Source organism: Coturnix japonica, chromosome 1, assembly GCF_054131305.1.
Source record: "Coturnix japonica strain WE chromosome 1, WE-NBRP24, whole genome shotgun sequence".
Taxonomy (NCBI): domain Eukaryota; kingdom Metazoa; phylum Chordata; class Aves; order Galliformes; family Phasianidae; genus Coturnix; species Coturnix japonica.
In genome coordinates, this window is record NC_140663.1 from 109,123,980 (window position 1) to 109,147,109 (window position 23,130).

Genomic DNA, 23,130 nt, shown 5'->3' on the forward strand with positions numbered 1-23,130 from the left:
TATCTGCTCAACCCTGCCTGGAAATAAAGTAGGTTGCTCAAGTAAAATTCTGAGAGTTTGTAATGTATTTTAATGAATAGACATGGTGACAATTAAAAGAGGATAGATTTAATCCAAGATAGAGAGCTGCATTAATTGACATTTTAATTTAAAAAAAAAAAAAAAAGAAAAAAAAAGAACTCTTTCACATTTTTTGAGATCTGTTTGGAAACTGTATTCATAATTGAATCAAGAATCAGATTAAAATACTGAAAATCTCCAGTCTCTTGCTAGAGGCACAAGTTTCAGTTAAATTACTGTAACTTAACTCTCCCACTAACTTTCCAGAGGAAGCACAAGACCAGAAAGGAGATCTAGTGCCCCCATCCCTATGTAAAGAAAATTCCTATTTATAACACAGGAATCGAGGAGTAGTATATTAATTGTTCCACACTGCAAATATGCAGTAAGGTGGAGCAAGGTAAAACATTGTTATTGATTCTGACATCCAAGAGAGCAGCAAATCTACTTCCTACAGCAGCTGCAAACATCTCCATTATGCAGATGCATCTCACTTATCCAATTTATTGCTTTTAACTATAGTACCAGTACTATCAACACACTGATAACTGGGGGGGAGTGGGGGGAAGGGAAGTAACCCCTATTACTAGAAAATTGATTGAGATAAATATTTAATAAAACAAAACCAAATTAATATTATTTGCATTATTTTAACCTTTTAAATACCATACAGAGAATGAAATATGAGATTACCCATAACAAAATATCCTTGTTATATTTTTACAATTTATCCCACATGGAAATGTTATGACCTCATTGAAAATACTCTCAGGTATTTACTCTGTAGTTGCAGAATAAAGTTGTATGGAATAGAATTTGCACACAAAGAGTATCTCTCTGTTGTCTTGGTACACACACATCCAATATATCACCACTTATCTCCACTGACATCACTAAATTTATGAGATAGAAAATCTGAAAAACCAAAACAATGTAGAAGGCTCTCTTCAGCAAACTAAAATTTGTGATACACTAACAATATTTGTCTGAATTTTGGAAAGCAAGGATGTTTTACAATCTGTAGGCAGAACAAATGATCATGTTTATGTTCCTTATTTTTTAATCTGCTTCTTATTTTTCCAAATACTGTGAATGGATGTAAGTATTGTCATTGGAGGCAAAGATCAACAACATAAGAACATTCTGAATTGTTCCTTTCTGAAATACAACCTTAGTTGTGGCCATACTGTACAATCAACATGGAATGATTTTTAGAGACGTCAGTTTGAAAATGTTTTTAAAGGTTCAGCAATACACCTGAGCAAAGAGTAAATTATTACAAAAACTGCTTATTTGTCATCTAGAAAGATCCTTCCAAACAAAATATCTTCTTCACACACCCTCTTTTCTTCGCATTACCTGAAGCTGTCTTGCTACCCTGTGCAAAGCACATCTACTGCATTTGATGTGAGCTGCCTGCATTTTCTAGAGATATAGATGATTTCACAAGATGTAAAACCCTATACAGTTAAGAAAGGCTGAATGGATCTGCAAAAAGCAGCATTGCAAACTAAATTTAGTTTCAAGCAACTTTGCTGCAGCAATGCTGCTTTTTGCAGATCCTGCTGTCCACAAGGAAATATATCTATCTTCTTTCAGACAATAATGAGGAGACCTTTTGCGCTGAGATCTGATTCCTAAAATATGGGAAGCACCTAAAGATTTCAGGACAAGCCCAGCATTTAATGTCCAGTCATAAATTTGGGGCCTTACTTTTTCCTTTCATTTTCAAGTATCCTGAATAAATCTTTGAAGTACTGGGGAACACGGACAATCACATTTTCTGAAGGACCTATATCTTTGAGCTCAGGGTAAAGCTTGGTGTCAATCACCTTCTTTATGTATCCCAGCCAGTCAAACTGAAATGACAAAAAAAAAAAAAAAAAAAAAAAAAAAAGACTGGTTAAATCACTTCATGAAGGAAGATAATTTATTGATTAAATCACACATACAAGATAGTGGATTTAAAGCTTTACTTATGTAAAATTTAAAAACTATTGCAGCTCGTCTTTCCACAGTTTCAAACCTTGTGAAGTCATAACTGAATTTAAAAGAACATACATTATAACTGAGTGCATACATTCGTAATAATACCCCTTTAACATGCCATCTCCTTACACTAAAGGCATATTTAATTACGTAGGTCAGAAATGAAAAGAATAATTTTCCCAACCAACCTGTGGAATCATGGCACTAAGCTCTGATATGTTCATTTTATTGTACATCACCTCACTTGTTCGATTTTCATATGGAATCATGATCTGGAAAAATAGATGAAATAAAAATTAAAAAAAATGATGAAAACAAGGCTCATCTTCCAATGATCTTCTCTTAAATCGTTACTATTCCACAAAATCCCACTGAAGAAGTATCTTACCACCCATTTTCCAGGCTCTCATGACATTACCTTCCCTTTCTGAAAATGGCATTTAACTCAGAGAAATTGAATATGATTCATTGCCAGTTTAACTCATTACTGGGGAATTTGATGTGCTGCATGTCTTCTCTGAATGCTTTAGACCAATTTTAGCTGTGATTATACCAAGGAAATGAATGTGGGTTCATAAAAGCTAAAAACACACCTATATCATTAAAATCATTCATCCTATCAGCTCCAAACTATAAAGTTTGAAATGTCAAATCTGAGAGGCATGCTGGAAATGCATCTCATCTCCTGGATTCAAATATGTGCCCTTCTCTGGCCTGGCTACACCTGGAGGAAGAGTCAGATACACATCAGTTTCTCCTCCCTTCAAGCCAACTGTCTTGATTTCCATAGCAGGAAACCTGAGTACATAGGCCAGAAATAAACAGAAGCATTCATAGCATTCATTCTATGTGACCAGATGAGTCAGGCCTCAGGATCCTCTACAGAGTAAAAACCCAAGGATGCTGCAAAAGAAATGTTAAATACAATGCAAGCCTTTTTTATAATTGACAAGGGATGTTCAGATTCCAAGGTGTCTGGGTCATAATAAAGAAACCAACCAACTAAAATATAAAAGCACAAATCAGATAGATATAAACAGTCTTTATGGTACCAGATTTCAATAGGGCAGAGATTGACACAAGACTAACCAAACAGCTGGCAGATCTCCAAACAAAATTCTGCAGTAAATGTCTGCAGTTTTACTGTTGCTCAAACCATACAGACAAAAAACTATTTTCTTCTCCCTTTACACAAATTTCATTTACATGGCAGATCTTTAAACTCTTCTTGAACTCGCTTGCTCTCTTCCTCTCTAAATTTTTCCTCTTCCTCCAGTATCTCAAATCCATTTGAAATCTTCCTTGTACACAATAAGATCTCTTGGAACATGCCACTCATCCCTAAATCAAAAATACATATCTTCCTTTTGTTCCTTCTGTCTCTCTTCCGAAGCACAGAAGTTCTCCATGATGTATGTTCACTTAAAAAGAGTACAGAGGAACACAGGATACAATAAAAGCTCAAGTGACAATCAAGACTATCTATCTCTTTTGAAAACACAGTATGATGCTTATATAATTAATTGTGCTTAATAGGGGTCATATAACAATCCTTGTCCCTGAACATATCTGCTTTCATATAGTGGTTTGACAAAACTTCATCTCTATCTTCAGCAGAGAGATGGAACACTGCATTACTGCTGTTGTTGATGGCCCTCAGTTCTGCAACCTTAACGATTCTACGATTATGTTTGGCTAAGGGTTTTGTTAATTTATTTATTTATTTTAATTCTTCTCCCAATGCCTTTGAGAATAAATATTCAATTTAGCAATTAACTAAAGCAAGAAGACTTATTTTTTTATTCCATAAGGTTTGCTCCTTTCATTCTCCTTCCAAGAAACATTATTGCTAAGGTTGTTAATATAACGACTTTCCTTTTGAAGCAGGATTGCCCTTTGTTTTTAAAGCAGCTTTCAGTTCCACATAAAATTACCAACCTCAGCTATTTTAACTTCCAGCTTTAGGACTGACTTCATATCAGACTCTGCTCGTGAAGCATTTGCACCCAGAAGCACTGCTGTGTCAACCATGAACTGCAAAAAGTTATCTCGGTACTGGGGGAAAAAAAAAAAAGAAATTATCACTGGATTTGCACTTCAACACAGCTGTACCAGTAGGACATCAATATCCAGCTGACAGAAAGGAGGTGAATACATCATACTTTCATACTCTTGCAAACAGAGTTATACTTTCTTTACCTCAAGTGTCCACTTCCTCTGAAGAGAAAAGGGGAAAGAATGCCATAAAATGCCATAAAATGCCATACTGTGGATGACAAACAGAGCAAACTGCTGTGGTTCACAGAATATACACATCTCAGGAAGCACAAATGATGTTTCTGGATTTGGCTGAGCACACACAGCTCTTGCAATGGGATTAGACAATGTGTATGTTTTTGCAACCTCACATAGCAGTGAACACAAGACTGAAGAAGTACTGACAGACAAATGCAAGCTTAGTAGATGGGAAGATAGGGACATAAAGGGACATCCCTCCTCTGTTTCTGCTACAGCACACAAGTACTTACTAAAGTGCTCAACTATCCTAAAAAAGCATGTTTTAGACTAGTGCATATACACAAATGTCAGCACAATCCACTATATGTATTAATCATTATATTGTAGTTATTTCTGTGCTCTCTCTTCCCCAGCATCATCTTTCAGAAGTTTGAGAGGGATCTAACTGCTCCAATCAGCTCCTGCTGGCATGTGATCTCCCATGCAAAAGCATTACCTGGCATATTACTGTCTTTAATTTTTAAATAGATAGTGTTTGTTGGACACTGGCATCTGCTTAGATGGGTGTGGCTAAAAAACTCAGTAGCTTCTCAGAGAAGTTAAAAGGGAAGAAAAATTGTAAGACCTTAACAACAGCAATAACTTGCCCCCATGACAATCCAAGTGCTTATTTTCTATGAACTCTAGGCTGTGTGCACCCAGGCCTTAATCAGAGGGGGGTGAAAAAGGTGTTGGCATTATCAAACATCAGTATGTGTGGTTAACATCAACATTTTCATCTTTGTTTTCCACAGAAAAGCAGCAAGAAAACTTCTTGATGAGCTGTAGCAGAGTACTGAGAAATAAGAAAGGGGAAGAAGAGGAAATTAATCATTGAGATCTGTTGAAGAACTCCTGTTTCTTTTATAAAATAAATTCAGACAAATTTGATTATAGTAATCCGGACAAGAGAGCAGCTCACTGACACAGCAGCATCTGGGCTCCACTTTCTTGAGATGTTCTTGAGCTTCTGGGCTCTTTGTCCATGGCCTAGGAAATTCTGGGACATCTCAATAGCTGTGTGGGGTCCCCGTGCAATCAGGTCAGGAGAAGGCTAAGGTGACGGTAGCTATAGAAGCTGCTAATGAACTCTAACAGTTGTTCTTGAATGCAGGGTGCCCTGGGCAACTGTGTCTGTTGAACTCCTGGACCTAGATGGTCCTTTATAATGATGCAGCTCTGAAAGTCTCAAACTACAGAAAGCGCCTGAAGCACATGGCCTTCTAGCACTTATACCTTCAGCATGCTTGCATGTTGAAAGTACAAAACCAGAAGGTTGGCAGATGGTTTCCAGAGGTCTCTTCTAAAGGGGAAGAAAAGGATAGGGGAACCCCATTTCTTCATAAAATCTGCATTTGAGAAACTTTGCAAGTGTTTGTAGTAGTGGTGCTTATGGTTGAGAGGCTTTTTCTAATAGGAAATACCTTGAAAAATCTAAATCCAACCAAACCATAACCGTTTCCCAGATTGTAGCTCAATAAAGCAAAATCTACAGTAACAAAAATAGATACTTTGAGTTTTAGTTAGTACTTACAGATTTAGCTTCTGTGGTGTTTTCTAGGTAATCCTCTCGAGATGAGAGAGAGAGGCTAGCTTGATCTAGCTGTTAAAAATAACAAGAAAAAGCATTTAACAGATAAAGGTAGCCATATCAGCAACCTTGAAAGAGTTTGCACATTTCAGTCAATAACAAAAAATATCTGGTACATAATACTTTCCTGAAAAATAGCCATATTTTCATATATATATGTATATATTTATATATATATATATTAAAAAAAGCTACACTGAGCTGAAAGACATTACCTTAATCATATTAATGCCATCTGGGAAGCCTCAGATGCCTCACTCAGTACCTTCCGCCACCTACTACAGAAAAGTATCACCAACCTGTGTTCCTGGCTCCATTAGTAAGTAGGGTAAAGTAAGAGGAGTGAGTCTGCAGCATCAAACAATGAGTGCAGACAACTATTCATGTTACACACATTCAGGGGCACAAGAGTCAACTTTGGACAGAAGACTTAGTGTATGGTCCAAATGTCCATTAGCTGCTGGAGTATGTCAGCTGCTGTGTGCCTGGAAAGCATCATTAGCCTACTTTGACAGAAATTAAGGTTATGAATTTGAGCTTCGCTCTAGGCCTGCACTGAGTGTTGTAATGAGTATTCAGCTTTTTTAACAGAGGTACAGCTGGGTTCCAGCCCCAGAAATCATTGCATGCATGGGAAATCATTATGCTTCCAGTGCATTAGCTAAAGATGTATGGCAGACACAGGCTTTAAGTATTTCTGATTCAAAGTATGATTGGACTTGCTGGCCTACAGTTACCCTGATGTTAGATAAGGTCTTCAACTTAGTTTCTAAAACCAGACTTGAAAGTTTGATGGGTTCACTTAGTCCTTTGAATTACATGATGACAACATGGGAACACATGCATAATGTTTCAAGTTCTTAACAAGCCAAAAATCACAGTGAAGCGGATTTCTTAAAATTAGTACTAGAAACAGAGATTTCACCAGACAATTCAATGTGATCAATTAATTTACAGTATAAAAGCCAAATCTAATGGCATAATTCAGCCAACTTCCAAATTCTGAATAAGATATTGATGTGAATGGAAAAGCAAAATGTTTTGATATTCTAAGATCATATTCTAAGAAGAAATGTGATACTTATTCATACTATTTCACAAAAGCCTTTTAAATCTATATCTTACAGCATTTGTTTCACATTTTCTACATTTATAAAAAATGACCCCAGTAAATGCAAATAGAATCTCAGATGAATGATGTTTTCAAGCTTCAAGATACACCACAAAGTAAAACAAATCATCTACTGAAAGCAGATGTTTGCTGAAGCTGTGATGTTCAGTGCAATTCTGATCCTTTGAAAAACAATAACACCTTTCTTCAACATATTGAAGCAAAAAAATCCCCACAACCCTCTATACTCTCATGCTTTGCAGATGCATTTCCTGGCAAATGTTAACTTCAGATTATTTGATCTATTTCAGCCATATCACTGTTGTTTTGAGTGCTCATCCAAATTTTCCCAGCTTAAGAGTCAGATTTGATAATGCATTGAAATAAAGAAAGCACAAACATGAGATACAAACAAAAAAAGCTAAAGAATTTCTTCAAGAAAAAGAAAATTATATTGAATGTTGAACAAAGCATTATTTGGAGCATCTCCTGTTTTTCTGATCCATTCAAGCTTTTGCACTGCTGAACAAAGAAAGAATTTTGCAATCGAACCATTTTCACAAGCAGACTGAAATACTCCCTGGTACAGCTGCACTCCTGGGAATTTGTTAAAACACTCACAAAGTAGAATACTGGCTGATGCATTCCACTGATTAAGTTCTTAATCAAATGAACAATAAAAACAGAATCCCCTAAGGAATAATACGTTATTCAGAGGATGTAGAATTTCAGTTATTTAGATACCCAATTCACAGGGGCTGCTAAGCATATCAAATGAAGATATTGCAAGGTATCACAGTATCACAGTCTTGTGCGAGTTGGAAGGGACCTTAGAGATCATCGAGTCCAACCCCTGGGATTCGAGCCTCTGTGTAGCAGAGCGGCACTTCTACCACTTGCGCCACAGGGGGATTCAAACCCGGGCCTCTGGTGTTGCAAAGTGGCATCTTTAACCACTGCACCACCAGAGGCACACCGGTATAATTCTTTTCCAAAGAACAAGACACACAGACCTACCCAAACCCACTCCTGGCAGATACCATGGACTCATGGCAGGAGTATGACAGGAGATAGCTAAATATTTCCTCTCTGATTCTACCATTTCAGTTCCTTTAAATCTTCAGCCAAAGCAATACTGACAGGAACTGAACAGCATTGTAGCAGAATGACGCCCTTAATGCAATCAACTGTTGATCTGCAGCTTCCTTGACCATTCAGGACAGCTCCTTAGAAATGAAGAAAATGCACCCTTGAATTTCATACCTGTCCAACGCTGCAGTCAAGGGGCCTTTCAAAGAACTGATTCAGAAACAACATCCAGTACCACCACAGCTAACTCTTGTTTGAATCCCAAACACAATATATTCTTGGATATGCCTCTACAGCTAGCCAAGATACTACCAGTGTATGGACCATATATGCTATTTTTCTGTGAATAATGGTGGTATGCCTTTCTTCTTTGTCCCTTCTCTCTGGCCTTTATAAACCACATTCTCATAGCAGCAGAGAGCTGGTCTACTCTGGTCTACTCCTACTGTTTCCCAAAAAAACAACAATGCATTTGACCCAGGCACTGGATCTTGCCATGATGACATCTCATAGTAAGTGTTGCAATTCTCTCTGGAGTTCTGTCAGACTAGCTAGGCAGTTTTAGTTTTGGTCTTTTTCTTGCTAATCTAAACAGTTGCATAATGTCATGCATGCACTGTTATGAACATTATGCTTTGATCCAAAACAAAAGAATATCAGTTAAATATGTATTCTGTATTTCCACTTTAGAAGACCCTGAGTTACTTTTTGTTGTTGTTGTTTGTAAGGTGCTGGATAAGCACAATATAACATGTTCCTGTTTCAAGAAAAATATATCAGGTTCAAAACATTTGTGACCAATGCACCATTCCTCATTTTCATAGATAAGCAGCCATACTCAGAATCCAGAATATTCAGGACAAGATATCCACATCTCATTTCCACACACATGGACTCTGGGAACATACTTTACCTCTTTATTTGTCATTTGAAAAGATAAAATATCCTTCTCACAAATATTTTTCAAGGCATATGTAACCTAATGGTTACTGCATTCCCATGAATTGGCACTTATGTACATCTGCAAATCGGTAGATAATAGCAACAACAGTCAAATGTAGACATTTGGCTTGTATGCTTGTTTCAAAAAATGAGATCACAAAATGCCATGCAAAGTAAACTAATAGATACGCTGTGCTGTACCTTCAGGATATACCGGTTGGAGACTTTGTCATCAGCAGCCACGTATAAACGGATGAAGACAGAGTTGCTATATTGACCACGAAGTGTTGCCAGGGTCTGCACTAAGCTAAATCTCCTCTCTGACCACAACCCCTCTGGTCCGATGTTGGATTCCAGCACAGGCCAGCGGAACGGGGAATGCCTTAGGATGCTTAACAGTGGTTTCACATCAGCTTTTTCAATTTTATCTGAAATGTCCAAGTGTGACAACAGTTACATTCTGCATTATTCAAATCTAGAAACAGCCACAGGAAAAGCAAAGATTTATTAGCACCGATGGATTTCCAGGAAGGAATATACAAGTAGCTGAATCCAATGCTTCTGCTCTGCCTGTGAATGCATTGGCATGGCAGTCCTGGACAAAGCCTCATGGAGTCCAGTGAAAAGCAAAAGGGCCTGCCTGTATAAGCATGGATAATACACAGGTGTCCCCAAACAAGATCACTTACTCTCATTCATACAGGATGCATAAAGGATCTTGGCCTTCTGTACAGCTTCACTGTCCTGTCTTTTGCTGATCGGTTTCTCAAGCAACGCTGAAAAAAAGAATTGACATTTTTTCAATACATTTTAAAATGTGGGTACTGCCTGCTTTCCTGTCTCAGTATCTATTTTAGTCATAGCACTTAGGTAACTCGGGATAAGGTTCCATATGCATTTTCTTAGGCTACAACACAGACACAAGATATTTTCAGTTTTTTCTACTTCCACGCAGAAGCACTATGACAGTGCACTCCTTTTCTGCTCACTCAGACTGGTTATTATTCCCAAGGCCTAGTGCATGCAGTAAGGTGCAAAAGGCCTTCTCCTTGGGACTGATAATATCCAAGTCTTCACCAGAGACAGTTAACAACCACCATACTGTCTCAAACTGAACACTGAGAGAACTGATAACAGACACCTTGTTCAATAGGTCCAGTTATCATCCTACATAGGCTTCTTAGGCTTCTCCCCAATAAATAGGAAGAAGCCTAAGAATCCCAGGCAAGCAGCTGGTTGCACACCAGAGTCTCCCCTTGAATAGAAACATCTCTTGAGGTTACTTAATGCCTGCACCGATATTCAATCTGAGATGTGATGACACCTTGACAACATTATTGGTATTGTTTTGATTATATAGGTATAGTTTTTAAGCCATAATAGCTTTTCTGAGTGCTGGTGATAACATTCTGTGTCATTAGGGTCCAAAGGAGAAGGTGGAAGGATCCCAGAAGCTAGACTGCTGGGGTTCTTTTTCACCAAAAATGCCCTTTTGTCCATTAGACACCCACAGTATCAGTTCTGTGAATGACGCAGTAGGCCGAGCTTGAAACTGCTATATGAGAAGCTGTGTTATATAGCTCTCTTACTATAGATGTCAAGTCCTTTTGTGCTGGAAAGCCAAACTACTTTTTCTAAGCTGTCATCTCTCTTGCTCTTCTCACATTATGCAAGGAAGTGAAATATCATGCAAAGTGCATCTGAATCTCAATAGTCCATTGTCAGCTGCCTCAAGCCATTTATCCAAGCTATAAATCAGCCAAGATGTTATTGCACACACTCGCATACTATGCCTAAACACAGAGCCAACACATCTTCAGCAACATCTGTCAGATCAGGTACAGCACAGCAAGTGCAGTTCCATGAACAAGAGAAGGAAGTGAGGTAGCACTTGAGCATGGGTTGAAATGGGTTAGCAAACTCTGCTGGACCTGATGTCATTTTGTAAAACCCATATAGGTCGCTCCCAACTTTACCTTACTCTTACTGGAACCACTGGAAAGAATGGCTTTGCTGGAAACATCTCAGGTACCTCCTGTTGAGTGCTCAGACAGAGCTAAGAAGCCTTGAAAACTTCAAGAGTAGCTTTCCTACACTATATTCCTCAGTGGGTATCCCTCTGGGTTTCAGAGGGGGTTTATGAGCAAAGTCATAGTTCACATTGTTCCTACATGGTGCTGTGTTTGAGTTCCAAAACATGCCACAAACAAAATAAGATAGAACAAAGTGCAGTTCAGGATTTCAAGTGGTCTGCCAAAGTCAGCAGATGACCACTGGGAATTAACAACAACAGCTATGGTATAATCAGGCCTCTTCCACATAGAGCCTATTCAAAACCTGCCATGCTTCATCTTTCAGATAGCTTCTTACCAATGACCATCAAAGCACCTACACTCAGGGGACCACACATCTGACATTAAAATGTTAATTTGTCAAAGATTATTCCAGTGATCAACAAATGCCACCTGTTCTCTTCATTCAAACTCTTCTCTCCACAGGGAGAAAAAAAAAAAAAAAAAGAAAGAAAGAAAAAAAAAAAGGGCGCATTTGAGAACTCTAATGATATCTTTTCCCTTTTATTTATGGGTAAGATTTTCAATACTGAATCCTATCCAGCAAGTTTGTTAGTAGCTTCAGTTTCAAACCTTCAAGTTCTTAATATTTCTCAGCTTGTTAAATAGAACATCTTAACAGTCATTGATACATATCTCCAATGTCCGCAATCCTGAGTAGAACAATCAGACCAGTTCATGTTTTAAGAATGATGTTTAAAAAGAAACTATAAATGAAACCTACATAAAACTAAAGATGAAAATACACACTCCCATTAAAACCATTGTAGTAGTAACTTCTGTTCCTTGCCAGTGAGCTGCACAGACATGAAAATTTGAAGCTAATAAAATTTAATAAGGCCCAGCTAAAGCTCAGGAATGATACAGGGGATGGGATCCAATAAAATAAAATCAACTCTAGGAATACATCTACATAAAATCATGTCAAAATAAGACCTAGAGTTTTCCCATCAAATCACCTTGTTATGTGGCAGAATGAACCTGGAACTCTCCCTGAGCTTTTGCAAAAAATGAGGTAGGGTAGATGATGCCATTTAGATTATATATATCACATAGATGATGTCTTGGGACCAGCGATCTTTAACATCTTTACCAATGACATCAATTATGCAATTGAATGCATCCTCAGGAATTCTGTTGATGATACCAAGCTGAGTGGTGCGGCTGACACAATGGAAGGAAGGCTGCACTTTAGGCCAGAGGAATCCCAGGCATATATACAGTCTGGAAGGAGCAGTCCTTAAGAGCAGCCTTGCAGAGAAGGACCAGCAGTGTGCTCTTGCAGCTCAGAAAGCAAATGGGATCCTGGGCTCCACGAGCAGAGGCGTGGCCAGCAGGGACAGGGAGGTGATTGTCCCTCTCTACTCTGCTCTTGTGAGGCCCCATTTGGGGTACTGCATCCAGGTCTGGGGCCTCCAATGAAAGACAGACAGGGAGTTGTTGCAGAGGGCACCAGAATGAAAGCAATCACTATGAGGTCTTCTAAAAGATAGGAAGAGCAAGACCACCACACACCAGCTAACTCTCAGTCAAATGGAATATCCACAGAAAAACAGAAGTCTTCAGTTCCCTACTGCTTCTGCAAGTATCTGCTTTATTCTCTTACTGGGGGAGCATATGGATTTGTGATCACCTGTCCCTAGTCAAATATAAAGTACAAATTCGAATGGATATTCTAGCAAAGCAGTTCTTGTTCTTCAGCCATGTCTTTAGCTTCCTTCATTTCCAAATAAATTCCAAAGTTATTCTCTTAGCTAAGCAACTCATTGTCTATGTTTCTGTATGCACAGGATGCTCAAAGGCAAGACATATATCTCCCTTCATATAAAACTTAGTCATGGTGAATGTCAAAACTTATTGGCAATTCTGCTCCACAGTGCTGAAACAACATAACTCATCTCATTAAAAGACTATCTATCTCACGCACAGTCAGAAAAATGGTTAAAACTGTTCCTGCTATCCCAAGGTTCACACATTGCTTCATCATTCTTTTTTTGTTTTGGTTTGCTTTTTTTTTTCTACCAAGGTTCTGAGGGCAGGGATGTTTGCACTGCAAACCAAAGTTCTTTCACTTCTGACAGTCTGGGTCATCCAGGCTTACATCATCACACTCCATGGCCCTTTTACAAAACACAGAGACTCAGCATTGCCAACAGAAACCATCCCATGGCTGGAATGGTCCTCAGTTGTCTGAGCTGTGAACACTCAGGCTGGCAGTCAAAGAAAATAGCCAAAGCTGGGGATGGGGTGTTGGGTTTGGAAGGGAAGGAAGGAAGGTCTTTATTGAGTGTCATTCAGACAGTGCTTTTCCAGGACAAGAGCTAAAAAAGGCCAGCTTCCTGTGGTTCACAACCCTACAGTAAATAGCAATCATCTGCTTCTGAAAGTGAGAGCAAAGCACTTTACAAAGTAAGCTTTGCTATTTTGTATGTGAGCATGTGTGTACTTAACTACATACTATTCTAAAGTGGCTAAGAATAACCTTGTGGCTAAATGTTACCTTTAATCTTACTTTCCATTTCTAGCTGCTGTTGATTTTCCAGCCTACTGTCCTATGCAGCTTTGGTTTTCAACCACCATACTTTATTTACAGCATTGAGAAATCCTCTACCTTTTTTTACCTACTGACTTGGAGTACAGGAAACAGGAGTTGCACAGATTTGCAAGTAAAAGAAGCATGCATATCTTCTATTCAGATTAGAAACAGGTTATAAGGATCCTGATCTGCAGACTGTATGTATTGGTCTCTGCATACACAGTCTCTCTCAGAAATGCAATTAGACTATGCTATTAGCTGAGCTTATTTCTTGATCAACAGAGATAACATTAGGTTTTGCTGCACTTTCCAACCATAGATATGGAGGCTACATACTGTTACTGAAGATAGTAGTGCTATTTTCCCATTCACGTTTGTCTTAATCCTTCTACAAACATCTGTTGTACATGGAAAATGCAAAACTAAGTGTTTGTACAGTGATATCTGAAATTGATTTGAAGTACATTCTAATGATTCTTACCTTGAAGAAAAAGAATATTCCAGTGGGAATACACTTAGACTTTACATTAAAAAATTCTACACAGAAGCCACAATGGGACATCCCATCTCCTGGAAAGTTTAAACCCTGGAAGAGTGAAAAGCTAGAAGGGGGCAAGTCATTCAGCATAAAATCCCAGGGTAGTGTTGGAGAAAGCAGCGGTCCTGGACTGCAAAAACAAAGAAGTACCAAACTGGGGAGGTGATTCTGTTGCTGTACACAGGCTGGAGAGAGACTGGAATGCTGCATACCCACTGTTGCCCATATTTTAAAAACAATATGTTTTTCTTTGTGTGGAGTGCCTTGAAAACTGGGAAAAAGTAAGAGACTTTAAGAACATGATGTATTGATTTGTGTTTTTTTTCACAAAATATGGTGGAATGTGTGGTGGAATGAGCAAGATTAGAATAAGAAATACCTTGCCATAAGAAAATGCTTGGTGCCGAAGAGATGTTCAGTTTACTAAAAAGTGATGCAAGAAAAGCCAGTCACTGGAATATGAAGACAAATTCAGCAGTGGCAGTGATTAACCAAGCAGCCAGTGGAGACAGTGGCTTCTCAACCCCTTAACATCTTCAAGACTCATTTGGTTCTTTTTGGAAGATAAGCTTTAACCCAATGTGAATTCTGTTGTATTCCAGCACAAGCTAGTGAGCTGCATACGTGGATGATGTAATTGCCTGTGATACAAGGTCACAGGAGATAATCTAATGGTTGCTCCTGGCACTGCACCCTATACATTAAGGATAAGGATCTCCAAGCACTCTTAGACATGTGACAACAAGAAGATGCAGCCATTATCCACTCTTGCAGATAAAGAAAGTGAGCCACGGAGGATTAATTCTTCCATATCTAACTTAAGTCAGAGTCTTACTGATTTAAACTCTGTTGCTTTATGAGCATAAATCATGCAGAATTTGATTCAAACATTCAAAGAACTTAATCCTTTGGAGATACTGAAAGCTCAGCCGTGCCTTTAATGTCAGTGACAGAGCTGCTCAGCATTGTCCAGATCATGCTCAGTACTGCATCTGAAAACAATTTGCAAAGCATTGTTCTCAGAACAGTTACAGAAAGCAGTCCAAGAGTACAATCCATACCCACCCATTCACTCAACCAAAGGCAGAAGAGGCTCATCCTTCAGCAAAGGCTCTGTCAAAATCTCATGCAACAACATTCTCTTCCTTCAGTTTCAGTAGCAGCAGCTAGAAAATATCATTTTCTGCATACTGCATTTTTACTATTTCTAATGATCTTCAGTTTCATGGGCCAAAATGCAGGAATTCTGCTTGTGGAAAATGAGTTTCCCTGCAAATACCACATACCAAAAAAGGTGGACTTCTCATTGAATTCTTGAAAAATAAAGTCTCTGTTCTTCTCCTTAATACCTCTCCACAGCCAAAATGTTCAGGTTTTTAAACTGCTGAGTAATTGAAAGGGCTGTTTACCCTCCCCAGCTATCAGTCATAAGCTTTGTTTCCTAGAATCATAGAATGGTTTGGGTTGGAAGGGACCTCAAAGATCATTCAGTTACAACCCCTGCCATGGGCAGGGCTGCCCTACACCAGCTCAGGCTGCCCAGGGCCCCATCCAACCTGGACTTGAGGCCTCCAGGGATGAGGCACCACAGCTTCTCTGGGCAGCTGTGCCAGTGCCTCACCAACCTCGGAGTAAAGGATTTCTGCCTAACATCTAACCTACATCTCCCCTCCCAGTTTCTGTTCTATTTCTGTGAAGAAGCAGAATTCATGTTATCTTATAGAAATGTGGAAGATATCCTCTGATGTTTTGCCAGCAGCAGGATGTTTTAATTATATCACCGAGAAACTGTAGCTTAAAAGTAAGAGGAAAAAAATGTTACATTTTGGAAGCAAACCTTGCCCCCAGAATCATCTCAAGTGGGGAAGCACAGATGGTCATTTTGATTCACTGGGCGATGAAAAAATACACTAAAAATACAGATACATGCAGCAAATGTTTGGTAAGATAAACACTGGGCAATCCAACAAATCATACAGCACTTGCATGCAAAATGTTCCCTGAGCTATGACATAATTGTGGTTCATCTAGTCATCATTAAGACTGTCTAGCTCTAAATGCATATTTACTTCACACTAAACAGTTATGTTGAAAGAGTCCCTGAAAAGCAGCCATAAACCCTAGAGCCCAAGTAGTCACCTGTACCAGCATCACCATGGGTATTCACTGAGGACTCCACCTGTGTCATCCAGGCACTGTCCTTTCTTCAGACTCCCAGCTCACTGAATTTGATAAGTCAGGTTTATTGCAGTTCACAGAGCTATCTTTCACAGAAATAATTTGCCCACAATGCAAGAGGAAGCACAAAAAGCCTTGCTGCTGTTACGGAAATCATGTCTCGAACAATGTACAGTCCTAATTACAGTAATGCGAGCTTGCATGTTCCAAGAGGGATTATCTCAGAATGGCTTGGGGTCAGCTGACGTTCATTCAGAATATCTAGTTTCCAATTTCTTTTTTCAGAGCCCAGAGTTAGTGAAGAAGGGTAAGTGTAATGGATGAGGCCTACAAAGGGCATGATGTTCTACCTCAAAATAAAAGCAGTGGCCACAGCATCTAAAATTATGGACGATACTGCTGTGATCCTTTGTTCAATGGTAAATTCCCTGGCTAGCTGCATGAAAATGTGAGATGAATAGACTGCAACACAAACAATCCAGTTTATGAGCTCTTCAAAAGGGAAAATCTGATATATATCTATTATTCTCATCAGTGTGAAAGCCTGACTCCTATAGAGGTAGAGGTGAAGACTCCTTATGTTGGGCTATCCAGAGTCGTTATACAAACAACAGCACTGACTATTTCAAAGCTGTATATACTTGTTGGGAACAAGTACAGTCAAACCAAGATTATATTATTCTTAGAGCTAAATCTGTTCTTTCAGACACAGGTCACACTGCCTAGCCGCCATTTCAGAGCTGCTTTGCTTCTGAAGCCTTGTGAAAAGAGCTGAGCTGTCTCTAGCCTGCCCATAAAACACTACGGGTACACACCTCACAGGAGGGGATGGAAGCCCATTTGTGGCCCCATTTTGACCATCATAACCCAGCTTCAAATGCATAATTTCAAGGGCCTGGTTGAGTTTCTTCATACCTTTAAAATACAAGTTCTGGGAATCTCTTCTACTGTACAACCGTAGTATACACCACAGCACATTTCCTCTTTTAACAACTGGTAGGCAACGATATTTGTTTCTTTGGAGCTCCCTAAACTGTGTTGTGTTTTTTAACTGATAGTTCTCCAAGTTGTTCTGTGGTGCTTCTTGCTATTTCAGGTGTCTGGTGAACAGTCTGATATGTGGTTTGTAGTCCCCATCCCCAAGACGCTCTTTTTAAAATTGCATTGCCAATAACTGGTTTTCATATAAAAGTTTGCTCTCAGGATTCTAAAATAAGAAAATAGACTGAAATATGTAATTTTCACTCCATCACGACTAAAAAAAAATCTTACAAAAATATTTCTCACCACTCTAGTTAAATGCTTGAAAATATATATACCAGCACCCTGCTGACACTAAGGTTTCTCTTCCTTTTCATGTTGGTGGCTTTCAGAGGTCTGGAAGGGGAGCTGTCAGAGCCCAGTGCAGTACAAAAATTATTATAATACATTTTATAAGCATCTATTTTCAATTGCCACTGCCTTATGGTTTGGATTCCTCTACTGCTTATTAAATGTATGTGGAAAAAACAAACACAAAAAACTAGCACTGAAGGCGTTAAAAAATATTAAAATGCTTATATCTATACCTGCATTAATAAAGCTTTTTCTCTGAGCCTAAAGAAAAGTAAGGGGAGATGCCTAGCTAAAGGGGGAAAAAATGAACACAAATAACAGCAGCCGGCAGCAAACACTTTCCTCCACAGAAAGTCTGATATTTATTTGGTTCTTGCCAACAAATAGATGTGGCCCTACGAGAATGTCTTCATTTTCATGTGTTAATGATCAAGAACTATACATTAATGTTACATGTAGTTAACATACAGATATGCAAAAATAATTCACTTTTCTTGGAAATATATTTCTACACACATCCACTCAATGAAACCTGCAGATCAATGTTAAAACAGAAGCAAAAATATTAATTATGAAGTAATTCAAGCTCATTGTTCAACTTGAATCAACTGGAGATGTAGGTTGAAATGCATTTAGTTACTGTTTCCATAACCTGAGATTCCCTAAATAGTGGGGTGTAGGGATTTCTGGTGTGGTTTTACTTGAGAACTTTTTTTCATTTTATGAAATTGCATTGTTGGGGCAGGAACTGAAGTCTTATGTGCCATCCAGGAATTGAATCCTTTAACTATAATCTGGCTATTAAAATCATTTAGAGAAACACCCAATGCCATTGAAGTTGAAAATATTTTATATCAAATAAAGCAGTTTCAATAAGAGAGATGGAAAGTGAGCCACCACACAGTCTACAGTTTCCCAATTAAGAGGATATACTGAAAGTTAAAAGATCTATATCCAAATTTCTCCAGACCCACTACTAAGATAATCCCCTCCATTTCTCATTCCATGTGGGGATGATAGGGAAATATGGTGAAGTTATTTCTCAGATAAATCTTAAATCTATGAGTTCTCTTAAACTTGCTTATATCATTTCTGAGAGAAGAACAATCAACCTTTCTTTCACCCTGTTTCCCCAACCAAGAAAAATACACTCTGTACTGACACAAATTAAACAGCAAATCAATACTTTTTTTCCATTCTGATGTCTATAATAAACCTTTTAAATTTCACAAAAGCACATATTTTTTCCAATGTTCTCTCCTCAATCAGATTTCCATTACCTTCTTACCTTCTTTCTGTCACTCTCCCCATTGTAAATAATCAGGTCATCAGAATCGTCTCATTGTAAGGACTCCCAGTAATCACTCCAAACATATTTAATCAAGACAAACTCCTTGTTCACATAAGGCTCAAAAATAATGCAGACAGAACCACACTGTCCTACCACCTGTTATATTGCATACCACTACTTCTTCGGAAGGCAGAAGCATCTAGCATGCCAATGAACAGAGCTATTGATTGCCCTTGGAAGAACTTGTGCTGGCTCACAGAGTCTCAGATGAACCTCACACACAATACTTTTTGTGTTTCTAAACCACTGAGTTATTAATTTTTAATAAAACCTTCTGGTTCTTTTTGCAGCTCCAGGAGCTCATTCCTCAGAACTCTCTTTGTGAAGCTGACGACTTAATCAAGCCTGCCTTGTTTTGATAAAACTGTGTCTCCTTGCCCCCCTCATATCTCCGTCAAATGCTTTGAATTTGTATATAAATGAAAGAAGAATCATGGGTTTCTTCCAGAACTCAACTAAATGTACACAAACTCTAACAGAAACAAAAGTCATCCTATGCCAATGTGAGAGCCTCTGTTCATAAACCTAATTTCAATAGCAAATCTCAAACAATCTTTTGAGCAGTACTTCCTTTAGCTACCCACTCCAAAAAACACACACACCTACACACAAAGATTATAGCATAGAGGACAGCAATTCCACAGCATTTCAGGTGCAATAGTTTAAACTACCTTTAAGCTGGAAGTTTCTAAGAGCCCCAGTTGTTACAGTACAGAGGGAGCTCTGTAGTAGACACCGCCATTAAGCTTTACATATCTGTATTAATACTTTCAACATGTATTAAGCAATTTTTTAAAAATAAAAAGACTGAAAAAGCTTTTAAACTGAGGGTGGTGAGGCACTGGCAGAGATTGCCCAGAGATGTGGTTGATGCCCCATCCCTGGAGACTTTCGAGGTGAGGCTGGATCAGGCTCTGAGCACCCTCATGTAGCTGTGGTGTCTCTGTTCATTGCAGGGGACTTGGACTAGATGACCTTAAAGGTCCCTTCTGACTCTAAGGATTCTATGATTCCACGAAAATCAGATGCCACAGATTTCCATGTTTTCTAAGGTACAAGTGCCTTTTTCTGCAAGATTACCAGACTCAAACACAGTCCTACAGAAACTTTGGAATTCAGTGTCTGCAGATAAGAACATATCATCCCTCTGCAAACAGCAGTGGAAGGAGAGGTTCCACCTCCACAAAGGAGTGGCAGCAAGGTGTAAAACCTGCTCCTGATCCAGTACAGAGCTCATAGGGAGATGCTGTTCTGTCTCCTGACCACGCAGATGCTGTGAGAATTCTGTGGCCCTGTTGCCTTGCTGCCTTAAAACCTCACTTAGGAACCAAAATGATCTCCTTTCTCTGCTCATGGTTACCCAAAATCACTCATTGCAGATACAGCTTTCATTTTGAGCAGCCACAAAGCTTGTAAAATTCCTGACTACTCCATCTCTCATTCAGGTACTTCATTTTGCCAGAATCTCTTAACTTGTTGCTCAGAAAGATTTCTTTGACTTGGGACACTAGTGTTTTTTTTCTTACACTTAGATGAAAAAAAAAAAAAAAAGCCCTTATAGGAAAGATCTGAACCTCCAAAAAATGTTCTGGACCATTGGGAAGATGAAGACATCAATCAAAAAAGGAGGAGCACTGTTGCTGTTTACTGCTGTCTTGTTATCCAACAGTGTCCAACTAACAAGAGGCTTTCAGAGAGAGTAACATAAATACCCCCTCCTCTCTCTCTCTTTTAATTACTGTTGTTCTTTCTCCAATTTACAACAAGTGCTCAACAAGCTAACTCCTAAAAAAGAAATTACAAAAGACAGGTCCACTGAGACAGAACATGAGGAGTATCAGTGACAACATTACAGATCTCATGGACCACATCTGTGCCACCCCAGTGCTCCCAACCAAGTGTCTGTCAGTGAGGGGAAGAAGAGAAGCTAACCCTATGGCACAAGGCAGCAGCAACTCAACACCAGCTTCTGGGATTGTCTGAAATGACACACCTGTGGTCAAATAGAATAAATTTCCACTCAATATTTTTTGCCTTTCTGGATTTACTTAAGAGTAGTTATTTTCTAAAGAAAATAATTTTAGATTACATTAGGAGAAGTTTCCTATGCTACCAGACATTTGGCTTGCTGCTTCATAGTCTTTAAACACACACACACATAGACACACACCATATCCTCAATTCCTTGTTTGCCACATAAGGAATTCTTTGCTATGTTTAAATTGACAGCCATTCAGAAAATAGCCATGCTGGAAAACCTTAGCACCGTAAATTAGTCTCAAGTAGGTGTCTCACCGGGCCAGGATCAGCAAGGAGACTTAATCTGCAACTAGTTTCCACACACTCAAATTAAATTGAAAAGGCCTGAAAGCCATGTTCACAAATAATTTATGTAATTTAAATCACCTCCTTGCAGTGCTGAGATTTAGGAATATTTGTAGACCGTTTTGGTTTTTAATTTATTGCTTCCTGCACGGTCACTTGAAAAAAAAAATCCAGCTGTATATCATCACTCTGCAGACTCCAGAGAAAGTGAGAGAAACTATTTGGTTCATAATCAACATTCACCATGGGTAACGGATACTGATTTACTTGCCACAGACTTCCAGTTTTGAATTATTCACTGCGTTTCAATGGTAAGACAGTCAAGTTCCCGAACTTTTAATTAAGGTCACCAATCAAGATAGAAAAATTCTGCAGCAACTCAAATAGCTGTGCAGGAAATTTTATGGTAACACATTTAGTAATTCAGAGACATTGCAAGCTTGACCTAAGGGAAAACCGAAGCAGTTACAGCTTGAATTAACTTTTCTTCATACAAAAGCGACCACAGTGAACCCATTTTTTTTTCTCCATTTTGAAAGACTCCAAGAAACAATCAGTACTCAAAATGGTTGTATCCAACTTTTTAATGTGCCTGCAGTTTAAAATGAAAGGTTTCATTTAAGTGTGTAGAAGTTCTAGTGCAGAAAGGACTGGCTAACTGGTTCTATCATAGGAACATAATATAGCTCGGGTTGGAAGGGATCCCAAGGATCATCAAGTTCCAACCTCCTAATCATAGAACCATTAAATATTCAAATTGGAAAGGACCCACGAGAGTCACTAAGCCCAACCCCTGGCTCCACACAGCACCACCCAAACCAAACCCTATGTCTGAGAGCGCTGTCCAGACGCTCCTTGAACTCCAGCACTGGGGGCCGTGCCCACAACCCTGTGCATCCCGTTCCATGCCCACCGCCCTGTGGTGCAGCCCCTTTCCCTGACCCCCAGCTCTCCCTCCCCTGGCACAGCTCCATGCCGTTCCCTCGGGGGCGCTGCCCTCCGCTCCCTGTGAGGAGCTGCAGCCACCATCAGGCCTCTCCTGTTCACCATTAAAGCATCAAAAACCTTCACCAATACACAAAATGTTATCCCTCTTCTTGAAACTGAGATCTGCAAAGTCCTATGCTCCCGTGTGTCTGCAATCTCAGTAATAATTATAATAACGAAACAACAACAGTAACAACAGAACAGCTTTACTCTCAACACTGGCAACACATAATGACAGCTTCAGTACACTGTACAGCTACACCTACCACTTTCTAGTAAAGTAAAATTATTTTTTACTCTTGCTGCCTATTATTGGCTGCAAGATCTTCTATGTCTATTGGCCCTGAACAAAAAATGAAACTTCCAGCAGACTCAAAATACCCTTGGTTAATCAAGGCCTTGTGCATGTCTTTGTCTCAAACTCCCTTTCTGCCAAAAGCTTGGGAACATTCAGGAACCAGAAAACAGATTAGATGCTTAAATAATTTATTTTAAACAGCGCCATTTTTAATATATAGTCTGAATAAATATTTCCATCTATATCACACCATCAAAGAGTATCAAATATGAAAAATCTGGATCTCTGGACAAGTCATTTTATCACTCTGAGATTTAACAGATTTCCTTAATATAATAAATATTTCAGAATGTGGAACTTGCTTAATAATCATCTCCTTAAAGAGTGTTTTTTTTTTTAATCTACTCAGTCAAGCAGGGCCATTTCCAGAAATATGAGGCTCCACTCAAAT

At 38.9% G+C, this 23,130-nt stretch overlaps 1 protein-coding gene across 1 annotated transcript in view; it reads right to left on the reverse strand.

The window, feature by feature from the left end:
- Nucleotides 1-23,130, reverse strand: part of PHEX (phosphate regulating endopeptidase X-linked) — a 95,750-nt gene that overhangs the window by 63,007 nt on the left and 9,613 nt on the right. Inside the window, exons 4-9 of the mRNA XM_015885420.3 lie at nt 9,749-9,835; nt 9,261-9,487; nt 5,861-5,929; nt 3,988-4,104; nt 2,238-2,321; nt 1,774-1,919 (exon numbers count right to left, since the gene is read on the reverse strand). Of these exons, the coding sequence (XP_015740906.2) occupies nt 1,774-1,919; nt 2,238-2,321; nt 3,988-4,104; nt 5,861-5,929; nt 9,261-9,487; nt 9,749-9,835 (730 nt within the window). The remainder of the gene's footprint in view (nt 1-1,773; nt 1,920-2,237; nt 2,322-3,987; nt 4,105-5,860; nt 5,930-9,260; nt 9,488-9,748; nt 9,836-23,130) is intronic.